The sequence below is a fragment of the Castanea sativa genome, chromosome 7 (assembly GCF_040712315.1).
Source record: "Castanea sativa cultivar Marrone di Chiusa Pesio chromosome 7, ASM4071231v1".
Taxonomy (NCBI): domain Eukaryota; kingdom Viridiplantae; phylum Streptophyta; class Magnoliopsida; order Fagales; family Fagaceae; genus Castanea; species Castanea sativa.
This window is the reverse complement of record NC_134019.1, coordinates 28,423,042-28,438,716: the sequence shown is the minus strand read 5'-3', so window position 1 is coordinate 28,438,716 and position 15,675 is coordinate 28,423,042. Positions and strand designations below refer to the sequence as shown.

Genomic DNA, 15,675 nt, shown 5'->3' with positions numbered 1-15,675 from the left:
TCAAAAACAAAGCAAAACAACAGTAAAAAATGAGCATGAACTGTGAAGATGATGAACATCCATAGCTAATTGGAACTCTAAAATTAGGGTTCTTCTATCCAATAGTTTAGAAAACTCTATTTGGCATGTAATGTGTGGGGTGTAAAGGAACCCAAGTGGGCATTTGGGCCTTTTGGGCTGTAGCAAGGAGGGTCGATCTGCTCTTGATCTAAGAATTTGTTAGTCCTACGAATCGGCTCATACGCCGAGAGTCCGAGGATACAGCCGAGGGTGAGTTTCTCCTCGGACAGATCCAAGAGAACTCGGAGATTCACTACGAAGGGCAAGGCAGAATTCTAGAAGGACTGTTGGTTAAAAGGGGGAAACCCTAAGCCTTCGAGGTACATCGGTGTTAGAAAAATACCAAAAGCAAAGGCTGCCACCTCCACATTAAAGACTCTGCACCTACCTCCCTGGCCGCATTTATGGGGAAGTGACTCCTAAACAATAGAACTGAAACTTCTGGTCACTATTCAAAGGCACTAAGAAAAGAAATATCTAGGAGGAGGAGGTTTGAGCAACACGTGGATAAAGTATCAGGAAAAGAAGTATTTAAGGGGGATGAACACCAAAGAAAAAGGGGGGGCCAAGAAACAAAGAAAGAAATGAAGAATTGTAATCTTTGAGAAAGAAAGAGAAATAATACAGAGAGGGTCCTCGGCTTACGTCCGAGGAGGTCTATTTGCAATTATCGTTTATTATTTACAAGTGTTTGTAACTTTTAGCATGTTATCAAGTTCTCAGTACTTCTAACCTAGGTTTCAAGCCCACACTCTACAAATTTCATTGTTTAAGGCTCATTGAGCCTGAGCCTGTAGTTGTCTTTGGGTCCAGGTGCAATTGTGCACTTACATAATGCAAGTAGATGGACTACTTGGTTATCGTTTCTTTTAGTATGATATGATTTAAGCTAAGTTAAGAGTAATCTTGCATCTGTAAAAATATTTGGAGGGGCCAATCATTACATTTTGTAGGGGCCCAATTTATTTTTATACAATACTATAAGGGTTTCAAAAATTTTGGGGGGGTCAAGGCTATATGTCCCTCTGCCCTGACCAAGACACTCAAAAGTCAGAAAATGAATAGTATCTTATTGATCATAATATCATATTAACTTCCATTCTTCTCAAAAAATTTAAACTATTAAAAACCAATAAATTTGTTTCTAAAAAGAGTAATCTATATATATATAATAATAGGTAAAGTAGAGAGAAAATCCAATTAAATTTTAAATTGGAATTCAATTAGTGTCTAATTTTACGCCACGTCTCATCTAATCTAAATTTTGTAAAGTAGAGAGAAAATTCAATTAAATTTCAAATTGGAATTCAATTAGTGTCTAATTTTACGCCACATGTCTCATCTAATCTAAATTTTAGAATTTTGTGCCAAGTGAGTTAATTTAGGTAAAATTTGAATTTAAATTAGAATTTAATTTTGTGCCACGTGTCCCATCTAATCTAAATTTTTAAATTTTTGTGGCAAATTAGTTAATTTAATATAGAAAACGAGGAGTTCAATATAATAAACCATAAAAAGCATAATCGTATAACTAAAAAAAAATTCAAATTTATAAGTCATATATATATATATATATATATATATATATATATATATTATAAATAGTTAAAGCAGAGAGAAAATTTAATTAAATTCTAAATTGGAGTCTAATTTTGTGTCACGTGTCAGTTAATTTTTAAATTTTTGTGTTAAGTCAATTATTATGTTCAAAAATCAAAATGTCTAAATTCAATTAGATTTTAGATTGAATTTTAATTGGAGTTTAATTTTGCGTCATGTGTCCTATCTAATTTGTTAATTTTTGTAGCAAGTGAATTATTGAGAGCAAAAACCGAAGAGACTAGATCCAATTAGATTTCATATCATATATATATATATATATATATATATGTAATTTTGATTGTTTTTAAATGTACCCGTGCATATGCACGGATTTACATACTAGTAAATTTAATCACTTAACCATAATTTTAACAATAATTTTAATTATCGCTAAATTTGTATCATTTTTTTTATATAAGATAGAATTCTACTCTAACCTAATCTATGTGTATATGTGTATAAGCTCTCTCTTAGAAACTTAAACTTCGACCATTACTCACACTTCACAAACACTTATACTTATAGAGTGATCATTAGTCCATTACGTCAAGGGTATGCAATTTGTATCACTAATTGACCTGAATGCACAATTGCAATAACGGTTGGATCTATTTTATTTCATTTTAACCCTACTATACATAATTTTCCATTTTCATTTTACGGTCGGATTTATATTATTCTATCCTTTGTGTTCTGTACACACTTTTTTTTTCTTTTTCTTTTTTTTTTTCGAGTTTTTGGCTTTATCAAAGTGTGATGGTAGCCATCAGTTTCCCTTGGACTAATGTGAGTTTCGAGCTTGACTCTAGAATACGAAGTACGAACCCAAACGCTTCAAAACTAACCCTTAAGGTAGATTACATTTTGCTCTCTTCATTTAATAAACGAGAAGATAGGTGATGGTTTTGGCATGTGAGCTCAAAGACAATGGAAGGGCACTATGTATTACGAATTTACAAAAATGACAAATTTCTTTCTTTAATTAAGGGTGACTCTTGCCCCTTGGGGCATAGACAGTAGACATAGCAAATCCAATTTTCAGATACTTTGCTTCCTTTTGGAATCCTATGTGCTTCCCAACTTACCATATAGGCATATACTCTTCCATTTCATACAAAGGAGGTAGATAAGGAGTGAGATTCTTTCTGCCCCTTAAAAGTTGAAAGATGGGCTTCAAGCTTTTGTGGGCTGTTTACCTCATTGTGTTGGGCTGCCCGAATGCCTCCCCATTACATTTTCTTTCTGAATTAGCAAAACAAATGAAATTTTGAAATCATCATTTATAATGGATAAGACAAATTTAATAAAATGCATTCCTTTCCATTAATGGTAGCTTCTCCCCCAACTGTAAAAGTAAAACCACGTTCTTTTGGTAGAAATGGTCAAATAAGCATAACATAAAAACAGTTATACAGCCACAAATCTATTAATTACAACAAACTTCCTCCTTTATTCAGGATATATAATCAAAAATAACAAAATTACTGGTACTAGAGTTTCTAAGTTTCAAATAAAGCATTGGCATAGCAATTGACTTTTACTGAATGTGTGTTCAAGCTGAATATTAGGGAAGGTCTTCAAAAAGTTCTTGCAATTAGAGATAAGAGGTCTCACCACAAGTTAAGTCGAACAGCTAGAGCATCTAGTTCAACCAAACCCTCCCACACATTTTCATTTTATTTTTTAAAATAATCTTAATTCCCCCACCTGATTTCTGACAAGATATCCTAAAATTTTATTATTATCCAATTCTTTCTTGTTTAACACAACACAGTCCCCAAGGGATATCAATCACATAAAAAAGCTCAATTGTTCATATACTATTATTATTTTATATGGGATTTTTTATTCACCGCCTCTCTATTGGGCCAAAAGGCAAAAGCCTTGACAAACAAAAAACACAAAAAACACAAAAAAAAAAAAAAAAAGATAGCAGAAAGTAGAAAGAGTGAAAGACAACAATATCTACGTTGAAAAAAAATGATGTCATGTCACCCCCACAACATTCACGTTCACAAAGATAGTCTCACAAATTCAGAAAGCTTCAAACTTTCTAAGTTTACAGAACAAAATGCCGTGTTATGTGGGTCCCTCTTACTTTACTACAGTACTACACGACATGTGATGTGATATTCAAAGCCAATGCCCTCTCTCTCTCTCTCTCTCTCTCTATTTTACAAACCAAACTACCCCATCATCTTCTTTACTCTCTCCCACAGCTCACACACAGACTGGTAGTGTGAAGAAGCTACACACACACACTGTAACGCAATAACACACATAACAAAGCTTCTTTCATTCTTTCTTCTTTGTGCTCCTTGTGGGGTTTTGATTGTTGTGGTAATGGAGGATGGTGGTTGGGTTATGGTGCGGCCACCTACAGAGAGGGACCTGTGGAATCCGAGTTTAGTGGATACTGATAGTTCTAAGCCTTTGAAACTTACGTTTTCAGGGCCAGCAAAGCATTGGACCGATGCAATTCCCATTGGGAATGGCCGCCTTGGAGCCATGGTGTGGGGTGGTGTCAAAGAAGAAACTCTCCAGCTTAATGGTAAACAATCACACCAATGCCACATAATTCCCTTGTGTTTCTATGAACTGTTAGTTGAATTTCGATAGCAATGTATAAGAAATGAGGGAAAAAAATGTTGGGATTTTTTTTATTTGTTTGATTGTTGGGAAAAGAAAGAAATGAAAAGAGAATTCTGGGTCTTGAAGAAGAAACTCAAATTAGGAAAGGAATTGATTAGGGGCTCGAGTGGAACATTTTGTTGTTTGCTTTGTGTTTTTGTTGATTAGTGAATGAGATTTTAGTTTTTAGTTTTTGGTTTGGTGCGTAGTAAGATTTAATATTTCGTTGTATATAATATTTTTGTTCTGTACTTTTTTCTGAACAACAAAATGAATTGCTTGGAATGATTTCAGTGACATCTATACTTTTCTTTTTCTTCTTCATTATTTTGAAGATCCAAGGTTTGACATTTCGACTTGTTCATGTTATTACCTTTCTAATCCACTAACCAGTGGATATGATACAATCATTTGAGTTTGACACTAAAGAGACTTGAAATGCTTTGGAGTGATCAGATTTGAAATGAAAGGCTTTTTCTTGCTTCAACCAAGATCTTGGTGCACTCAACTTAGTCTCTGAGATTGAATTTTGGTGGATTTTTAGGTGATGTTTTTCTTGAATTAGAATTCACGTCTTTGATTCAACCTGGTTTAGGAATGGTATTTAATAAGTTTATATGTATGATCTGTCAAGTAACTCTGTCTTAGGTTGCTCAGATTCCTTAGGCCGAGAGGGGGGAGTAAAAATTTCAGCTTGTTATGGTTTCTAAATTACAAAAATTGCTGGTTCATTTTTGTTTTAATTGGCTTTAGACAATAAGTGGTCTAGAAATCTAGACGAAGATTTCTTTTCTTTTTCATATATTTTAGTGGAAACCAAATGGAGCAAGTGAGGTAGAATGATTTGCATCTACATTAATGGCTATTTCAATTCTTATGTAGAGGACACGCTTTGGACTGGGAATCCAGGGAACTATACCAACCCAAATGCTCCAGAGGCATTAACACAGGTCAGAAAACTAGTTGATAATGGTCAGTATGTTGAAGCCACTGCAGCAGCAGTCAAGTTGTCAGGAGCTCCTTCTGATGTATGTAACTTAATTACATCGATGCTTTCTGTTTCTTCATCATTTATTTTGCTCAATTGATATGAAACAAAACATATTTTGACTTGATTGAACTTTTTGGAGTTGTCTGGCCTATTCTATTTTGTAAAACAAGCCATGCAATTCATTATGAACCTTTGTGTTGCTAGTCAGTAGTGGGTATGCAATCTGTCCAACCAAAGAAAAACCTATTTTGTCATTGAGGTTTCTATCCTTGCCCAAATGGGTGGTGAAAGCTGAAACATACTCAATTGCTGAAAATGAAAGTTTTGGACTGCCTGGGTGCTAGGCATTTCTTGCTTGCCTAATGCATTTGGCTTTTACTAATCATGCAGTGCCTCATACTGGTGAATAAAACCCTGGCAAACAGTGTAGTTAACTTTAACCAAACTAATGTGCCCTACCTCTTGAGGTGACCTTAGATATGTTATGTGATACGTTATCTAAAAATATTAGTTATTCTGCACAACTTGTTATTCTGTGTGGGGGCAAGATTTCTATTACCAATGATACCTGAGAAGATGAGCTTCTCCATGTTACTAAAAAATTAAACTTAATTATTGGATTTACGTCCTAATTGTTATATTTTGATGATGAAGGTTTACCAACTTCTTGGGGACATCAAGCTTGAATTTGATGAATCACATCTTAAGTATGCTGAAGAAACATACCACAGAGAGCTGGACTTGGATACTGCAACAGTAAGGGTAAAATATTCTGTGGCTGATGTAGAATTTTTGAGGGAACATTTTGCATCTAAACCAGATCAAGTGATTGTGGCAAAGATTTCTACAAGCAAATCAGGATCGCTGTCATTTACAGTGTCTTTAGACAGCAAGATGCATCATAATTCACATGTGCATGGCAAAAATCAGATAATAATGGAAGGAAGTTGTCCTGGTAAAAGGATCCCCCCTAAAGCGAATGCAAATGACAATCCTAAAGGAATTCAGTTTTGTTCAGTTCTTGATTTACAGATTAGTGACAGCAAGGGGGTGATACAGGTTTTGGAAGACAATAAGTTGAGGGTGGAAGGTTCAGATTGGGCTGTATTGCTTCTGGTGGCTTCATCTTCATTCGATGGGCCATTTACTAAGCCTTCAGATTCTAAGAAGGATCCTACTTCAGAGTCTCTCAATAAATTAGAGTCAATAAAAAATTTGTCATACTCCCAACTTTATGCACATCATTTGGATGACTATCAGAATCTTTTCCGTCGTGTCTCATTGCAGCTTTCAAAAAGCTCCAAGAGCCTTTTAGGAAATAACCTTTTGAAGACGGGGAAAGTTGTGTCCTTGGTAACTAATTCAGATTTCAAGGAGAGTGAAGATGAGAAAATTTCAACTTCAGAGAGGGTGAAAAATTTTCAAACTGATGAAGATCCTTCCTTGGTAGAGCTTTTATTTCAGTATGGTCGATATCTTCTTATTTCTTGTTCACGGCCTGGAACTCAGGTGGCAAACCTGCAGGGTATATGGAACAAGGATATTGAGCCTGCATGGGAGTATGTATTCATCTGCGTGTGTGTGTGCGCATGTGCTTCCCCCTTCCCCAAGTCATATTGTATTAATTTTCCAAAGGTATAGGACATTAGGCTTTGTAACAAACCTAGGCAAGAATAAAAAATATTGTGATAAAAGTGTATCTTCCTAGAATATTGTTCGTCTTTCCTCCTCCCCTTCCTTTTTTATTTTATTTTAATTATATGGACATAAATTGAACACATGGCATGGCTAAGCTGCACCTTCTCAGTGATAGCTCATAAACATATACTGTGATAATTTTCAATTCTTGTGACTATTTGCTTGATTTGGACAGTTACTTATTTGACTCCTTTCTTTTCTGTTCAGCGGTGCTCCTCACTTGAACATAAATCTTCAAATGAACTATTGGCCTTCCCTTCCTTGCAACCTTAGTGAGTGCCAAGAACCCTTGTTTGATTACATTTCCTCTCTGTCAGTCAATGGGAGTAAAACTGCAAAAGTAAGATTAATCACATTTCTAGTGTACAGTACTTTTGAATTGTTTATTCTATTTTTTTGTATCAACATTTATTTTTATGCCAACTTTTATTGGATGACATTCACCTTAATTTGAACCAATATTGTTCAATCAAAAACCATTATTGACAGATTCATGGATGCTGTGACATTTTGAGTTGGAGTATTGAGCCTTTAGGTAAATTATTGAAACAGTATGAGAGCCTTGGATTACCCTGAAGAAGGAAAGGACTGTTTATTATCTGATGCAATTTGGTTTTATTATTCTTTGTATCATGTTAATATGATTGTGGTGGTGCACAATGCACATACATGAATGAAGTATCAATATCTTAAAACCAGCATAATCTCTGTAGCAATCTAGACCTTTGATGGCCTCCATGTTAACCAAGACAGTTGATTTTTCTATTCTTTTTGCTGAATGAGTTTCTATCTTTTCTACCTGCTCTAAGTGTGTCTTTGCTTATATAGTTGCTGAATATTACAGGTGAATTATGAAGCAAGCGGTTGGGTTGTCCATCAAGTTTCTGACATATGGGCAAAAACATCACCAGATCGAGGTGAGGCTGTGTGGGCTTTGTGGCCAATGGGAGGTGCATGGCTTTGTACCCATCTCTGGGAACATTATACGTACAAAATGGACAAAGTAAGTTCCTAATTTAGCCATCAATTGTTTATGGCTAATGGAGTGAAGTTTGTCCATTATGAGAGGGACATCATACAGCTCTCACACACAGCTTTTAAATTAACAAAGGCCATGCAAGTCTCGTGGCATTTGAAATATTGTAGAAACAAACATGTCTAGAACTTTTAAAGTGATATCTTCCCACTAAGAAAAATCCTTCAGTAATCAATTATAACATTTTTGGATGATCCTTCTACAGGTTTTGTTTGACTGGATGGCAGTATTACCATGTCATCACTCATCCCCATTATACTTTATTAGATTTTATTGATTGCTGTAATTTTTCTTGATGCTGTAGGCTTTAGCCATCTAAAGTACACAGCTTGTGTACTAAGTGTTTGTTTAGGAACAACTTATCTAGCTTTTTTGTTGAAAGTGTGCTAAAGTATACTTGTACCTTGAAAATTTTTGAAAAAGTGAGAAAATACTGGAAAAATGAGGTTTAAAAAGTTGTACATAAAAGCTAAAAGCTAAAAGCTAATGCTAAGCTATTCCCAAACACACTCTAAGTGTCGTTCTGTTTGATTCAATAAATTTTCTTTACTTAATAAAATAAATTGCAAAATCTTTTGAAGGGTTTGAGTGGATCGGAAATGTTGCCGAACTGGAATAGAATGTCTGTATAGCCTTGGAATCTTCTGTTTTTGTACTCTAATCATTGGAAACTAGAACTGGTGCACCTTTTTATAAAGGAAAATCACACTTTCAGAAAATAATTTCTGTAGAGATGATATGGATTATAAGGGAAGTAGAGACTAATTCAACTCTCAATTCATAAGAGACAGGATAAGAGGTACAGCATATAAATTGCTGTTGTTGCCTAGTTGAAGATGGTTGACTTAATATCTATTGTTCTAAGGTAGGCTAATTCATAAAAGCGGAATCGAAAGCCTTGAGATATTGATACAATTCAAATGTCTTTTGTACCTATACTCATATTTGACTTTTTCTCTACGTTGGTTGTAATATCTGACACAAAATATCTAGTCTAAATATGATTGCTAATGTTTTCTGCTTAATTAGGATTTTCTAAGAAATAAGGCATATCCTTTGTTGGAAGGATGTGCATCCTTTCTGTTGGATTGGTTGATTGAAGGCCCCGGAGGCTATCTGGAAACCAACCCATCAACTTCTCCAGAGCACATGTTTATTGCTCCAGATGGTAGGCCTGCCAGTGTGAGCTACTCATCAACCATGGACATCTCAATCATAAAAGAAGTTTTCTCTGCAATTGTTTCTGCTGCTGAGGTGAAGCTCTTATGTGCTGGCCAAATCTGTCCTAATATTTTATCTTTATAAACTCTATTTACTAATTATTTCTGAAAAACAGGTTTTAGGTAAAACTGAGGATGATCTCATTAAAAAAGTTCTTGCGGCTCAACCTAGGCTATTACCAACAAAAATTGCTAGAGATGGTTCCATTATGGAATGGGTACTCATCTTGAATTTAATTTCTCAAATTATTGTGGAAGGTGTTATATGCTAGTGTGTCTTATTCTATGCTCTGGAATGTCTGAATTCTTTATGGGCTAACAAATTGCCTTTATTTTACTGTAGGCACAAGATTTTCAGGACCCAGATCCACATCATAGACACGTCTCACACCTTTTTGGCCTCTTTCCAGGGCATACAATCACTGTTGAGAAAACTCCAGACTTATGTAAAGCTGCTGATAATACTCTCTATAAAAGAGGTTTGTATGTGATAATTGACCATTTAGATGTCAAATTCAAGTTGTTATGACTTATAGTGGTGGAAGCTCTGATTTTAGTTTGTTGGAATTTGAGGTCAGTGGAAGCGGATTCACACAATTGAAAATATGAAGATACACACAAGACAATAATATTTGACTTGCTTTGGCCAATTCCATGCCTAATCCATGGACAACACCAACCAAAATCCATTATTAGTGATTTAAATTACAAACACACTCAACCAAATCTCACAAATAAAATTCATAGATTCACACAACAAAAATATGCTCAAAATCCATAACGATTCATGAACACAAACTGACCAAATTCCAATATACCCAAACTCTCAAATACCAAAACACAACTTAACACTCTCAAGAGCCCAAAACATCTATACATTCAATGTTGCTCTCTCACTCAAACAATAGACAAACTCTCTACTTCACTTCAAAGAAACCCACTTGTGTTTTTCTAACCCCCTTTGGTGAAACCAAGGGGGGGGGGGGGGGGAAGGGAAAATAAACAAAAGAAATTTTCCTTACAAGCCAAAAAAATGCTTGTAAGGAGGAAAGAGAAAGAAAAATAGTCTATTGGCAGGTCCCACTCTCTATATTCTCTCCCTTTCCTTTCAATTTGGGAGGAAAGAGCTTGGGAGGAAAATGAATCCCCTTATCCTTTCCTCCAACCCAATTCACCTCAACCAAACAATGGATATCCATTCCTTGCTCTGATTCTCTCATCGTCTTTCCTTTCATTCCCTCTCCCCTCAAACCAAAGTTGGTATAAGAGTCTTCTCATATGCCCAGATTGAAGAATCTCTTGCACCAAAGCCACAAAACTCTTGATAAGATTGCCTACATATATAAAGCTCCAATTCCTGTTTCATGGTGAACAAGAAATATAATATTTACTTCTTTGACAAGGAGTATACCTTCCTTTGGCATTAACAAAACCTAAAATAAGTAAAAATAGGAAAATAAAAAACAAGAGCAGGTCTTTCCATTGCAAAGTTGGAAAAATAAAAATAAATAGCAAGTTATAACAATCTATGTTGATAGCAGTTTGTAAATTTCAAACTGCAAAGATATTTTTGATAAATGCAATACAACAGACACATGCTGAAATATAATAGGGCTATAGCAATGGTCAACTAATTGTGACAAGCTACAATAGGCCAATTAGTGTAAACCGATTGTCCTTAGTAAAAGATCACTTCTTAAGAGTTCATTTTATCAGTTAGCCAAATTGTAATTTTTTTATGTACTTTTGTTTGTTATATGTTTGTATGTGAATTTTCAAGGTTTTTGAACTTCATTAAGTATAATATTCCTTGAATAATAATCTCATAGTAGCATTGTTTATATTCTCATAATATGAAACAGGAGAGGACGGTCCAGGATGGTCAACTACATGGAAAACTGCATTATGGGCTCGTCTTCACAACAGTGAGCATGCATATAGGATGGTTAAGCATTTATTTAACCTGGTAGACCCAGATCATGAAAGTGACTACGAAGGAGGACTATATAGTAACTTGTTCACTGCACACCCACCTTTCCAGATTGATGCCAACTTTGCGTAAGCCACACTAACATGTTTGACTATGATTATTTAATCCAAGGAAAAGCAAGGTTATCTGTGATCAATTCCATCTCTAACTGATAATTTCTTTCATTAATGTTATGGGACTCTTACTTATCAATTCAGAAGTAGGTGTTCAGATGCAGTAAATTTTCTAATCAAGGAATTGTCAAAAACATTCACTTATCGGTACATGAGGATTTTCAACCAGTATCTTTGCAGATTACTTATGCTTCTCTTAATTGTGAATTATTAAGCAAGAATCTTAAATTTGAGAATGTGTGATTTCCAATCTGTACGTATGTATTATTTAATGCACCCCTACCGCCAATTTAAATAAATGACAGGATCATTTACTAAAACTTTTAACTCGTCAAACAGACTGTTTAATAAACAGTCTCATTGTGAAGAAACTTCAATTTTGGAGTTGAACGGGATATTCAAGTCAAAGTTATGTGCCTGAGTAATTATGTACTCAAGGCAAATAAGGCTTGAAGCCTAAAATTTAAGTATGTTTTTCACCTTGGACAGGCATCTGAATTCTGAATCTGATACCAACTATTAAAAATCATCGTAATGGTAATTGGTGGTTTATCATTTAATTTTTTTAGTGACACCCTTATAAGCACTTGATATTTATGCCAAGTAAACTAAAAGCTTCCTTTCAAGTAAGATTAGTATTTATGATTGACAATTCTGTAATTTTGGTGTTAGCTTTTCGGCAGCAGTAGCAGAAATGCTTGTCCAGAGCACCATAAAGGATCTATACTTACTTCCTGCTCTTCCCCGGGATAAATGGGCAAATGGTTGCGTAAAAGGATTGAAGGCGCGTGGTGGGATGACAGTCAACATCTGCTGGCAGGAAGGAGATCTTCACGAAGTTGGCCTTTGGTCGAAGGACCAGAATTCTCTTCAAAGATTACATTATAGAGGAACTACAATCAAGGCAAGTATATCATCCGGCAGGGTTTACACTTTCAATAGGCAATTAAAATGCGTGAAGACATACTCACTCTGAGAAGCAAGATGCTTTTTCTTTTTATCGTTAAGATCAAATTGATGTCATTATAGCATTGATTTTATTGCTCAATAAGTCCACAGATTAATTCCTTTGTATTTCTTTTTCAGTCTTTCTCGTTCATTTTTTTGGTCTGGATCATTGTGAGTTGGTTTAGTTTGATTGATAGAAGTGAGAGAATCTTTGTTGTTGATGATAACAATTTCATGCGGAATGATACAAGCATTTGGCTCTCTCTCTCTCTCTGATTAGCATGCTTATGCAAAACATGCTATTTTGCATGTATTAATCTGCATAAAAGGATATAAATATTGCACAATTTAGTTACTTAGATTGGGTGATTTCAATTCAATCCTAATTTTTTTTTTACAAGTTTGAATTAAAATCTTGGATTTTTAAAAATTGTTTCAATTGGTTCCTTAATAAAATCATTGTTATCTGAAATAACCAAAAATCAAAGAAATTGCACATTTTGATGCCCATCACAAGATTACTAGGTGATTAAAAAAAAAAAACTCACAAAATGATTACATTTTCATTGAACCGTATTATTTGTTATGAGTTTTTGAACTTTACTTCAGGGTTTCGAAATTCCAACCCTTAGCTGTGTATAATTGTCCTATATATATAGTGAACTAGCCCCATTCAGATGAAAGAAAAAGAAAAATTGGCTGAGTTAGGTGGTCCTGCAGTGAAATTTCAAAGCAGACGGATGGTCCAAGTGGATTTACCTTCATCAGTCACCAGCTTCTAGTTGTCTATTAATGTAAGTTGTGTATAATGATAATAAAAAAATAATAATAATAACAAAAGAAATTAGTAGTGTAATAGTGATGCATTTTGATGCCAAATTTTGGTAAAATACATATCATGAGGATGAGGGAGACCATGAAAGAGGACTAAATAGTAACTTGCTCACCGCACACCCCTTTCCAGATTTTAATTTTGGTAAGCCACGCTAACATGTTTATCCATGATCACTTTCATCCAAAAAAACAGGTAATCTAACATCCAATCCATTCTATCCCTGACTGTGATTAGTTCTTTCATTGAAGTTAGGGGTGTACACGATGAGGTTCAGTGCGTTTTATAGTTTAATTTGAAGCTAACCCAAACTATAAGAAAATTATGTAATTTATTTCTTTACTAAATGTAACCTGCTTGGCCTTGGCGTAGGGCGGATGAGCCCGATCTAATGCTTGCACTGATTTCCACCATACAGCGTTCCACTGCTACGTCCATTCTCCAACTAGCACAAACTCTTTTTTTTTTTTCTTCTTTTTTTTTTAAAAGCATTTTGCATGTTTTTACGTGCAAATGAAACCTCACCAAACACTAACTACCCGCAAAGTCATCAAGCTTTTCAAACCATAATGAACTCTCCTGTGCTTGCCCGGGGAGCTTTAGAAACACCTCCTAGAGAATATGGCGATGCCAGTTCATAAATAGTTAAGCATCTCAATTAGTGCCATCTATTGAGCTAATTAGCTACCCAGATCTAGAGGGAACAATAACCTCAGATTTAACTCATGAAAATTGTTAATATGCATTCTTAGTCTTATTTTACAGCAACATAGTCATTTGTATCATACCTTCACTTAAGGCCAAAGGTACTGTATATGAAAAATTATTATATGAAACGATCTTATAATATATTATTACATCTTTTTTATGAATTAAGGATATTGTTCACTTAAAAATTATTTTGATAGATCAAAGACAGACATATGGCCATTTCATTATTCTTAATTTTTTGTATTTCAAATCATTAGGTTAGTGGTGGCTTCAGAAATTTTTTCAAAGTGGCCATTAAAAAAATATAATAAAAATAAAACTTGAATATATTAATATCACAAAATAAAAACATACGCAAATACATAAACTTTTAAAATTTCATTTCACAAGTTTTTATATTTTGAAATCGTTATGTGATATGATAGTTTCACTATCAATGTTATCTGCTACATCTTTTTCAATGTACACAACCAAACAATTATTAAGTTTCTAATCTCCCATTCAATTACCAACATATTGCCTAAATAAGTAATAATATAATATAAAATAAAATAAAATGCATTATCTTTTTGAAAAAATGTATCACATATGATAAACCAAAAATGTATTGACCCCTTTGGCAAATTAACTAATTATCCAATTTAATTAATTAAGTCAATTTAACATGCAATAGTGTGGTAGCACAAACAAATCACCAACTAAGTTAAATGCAGCGGAAAATAAATTTGACACAGGTGATTTGTTTACGAATAGGAAAAACCACCGAGACAAAACCCCACCAGGTGAATTTAAGGTCACCACTCCCGAGAATCCACTATTATCAAAACAAGCGGTTACAAGTAAAAGGAATCACAGTACCTAATATCAACCTACAATTGAACCCTTACCCCAATACCCAATGGGACTTGTATTGTAGCGTCAATCTCTCCTTTCAGTGCACGAGTCTCAGTACGTGACTAACACACCAATCTTGAGTAAGATGTTGGCTACAAAGTTCTTCAGCTCATCAACATGAAGATTAAGAAGCTCCTTAGTCATAAAACCCTTGGTTCAAAGACGCAATAGCTTCTACAGAGAGAATGATGAACTAGGGCAATTTTTATCTCCGGTCACAATATGTATGTAGGGATACAACAAAACCTTTTGCAACACTAAGATGACCCTTAAAATAATCCTTATTTATATCTAGGGTTGTAAGAAAAGAAACCCTACACAAATACACTAGGATATGCGTGTAATCAGATCTGAAAAGTTTGATTTCGTAATTCTCAACAGATACAGCTTCTGTCAAGATTCTGTCAAGCTTCAACATTAAACCTCGATAGATAGGCTTCTGTCGAGATATCTGTCGAGCTTTAATAAACAACACTTCTTTACTTGTTTATTAAACAGACTTGCTTGGCTTTAACACTTCACTTGAACAACATGTTTCTTTAAGTCTTAAACCATCATAGATCTACCAAATTACAAGTAAAGTCGTTTTGTCAAAAGATTAGCCAATTACATCAATAATGTCCCTAACAATCTCCCCCTTTGGCAATCTGTGACAAAACCACAACAAACAAATGAATCATGAGAGAAGTCTTAAATCACTAAACTCATAACCACTCGTTGAATTACAAAATAAATCTAATTCTAACATAAACTCTTGAAAAACTTTGCAATAAAAGAGTTTATGGCAAGATAGACTTTCACAATCTACCTTTCTAAAACACTTAAACAAAACTCATCAAGGCATCATATGTAAAACAAAAATAAAGAATTGCATACATAAAGAAACATGTGTATAAAGAGAGAAAAGAAACAATACATGGAGAGATAGGTGAAGAACGACATATATCAT

The 15,675-nt window shown here is 34.4% G+C and overlaps 1 protein-coding gene across 2 annotated transcripts; it reads left to right on the top strand.

Moving 5' to 3' along the window:
• The first annotated feature begins 3,636 nt into the window (after nucleotides 1–3,636).
• On the top strand, nucleotides 3,637–12,550 carry LOC142643795 (alpha-L-fucosidase 2-like). 2 transcript variants are annotated; one of them, XM_075818510.1, is made up of 10 exons: nucleotides 3,637–4,213; nucleotides 5,176–5,321; nucleotides 5,939–6,843; nucleotides 7,190–7,322; nucleotides 7,827–7,985; nucleotides 9,048–9,272; nucleotides 9,355–9,456; nucleotides 9,582–9,717; nucleotides 11,101–11,296; nucleotides 12,014–12,550. In XM_075818510.1, the coding sequence occupies exons 1-10, from the start codon at nucleotides 4,006–4,008 to the stop codon at nucleotides 12,315–12,317; spliced, it is 2,514 nt and encodes an 837-aa protein (XP_075674625.1). In that variant the 5' UTR covers nucleotides 3,637–4,005; the 3' UTR covers nucleotides 12,318–12,550. The 2 variants fall into 2 exon arrangements, with proteins under 2 accessions (XP_075674625.1, XP_075674626.1); XM_075818511.1 differs by lacking the exon at nucleotides 5,176–5,321 and having other exon boundaries at nucleotides 4,141–4,213.
• The last annotated feature ends 3,125 nt before the right edge of the window (nucleotides 12,551–15,675 follow it).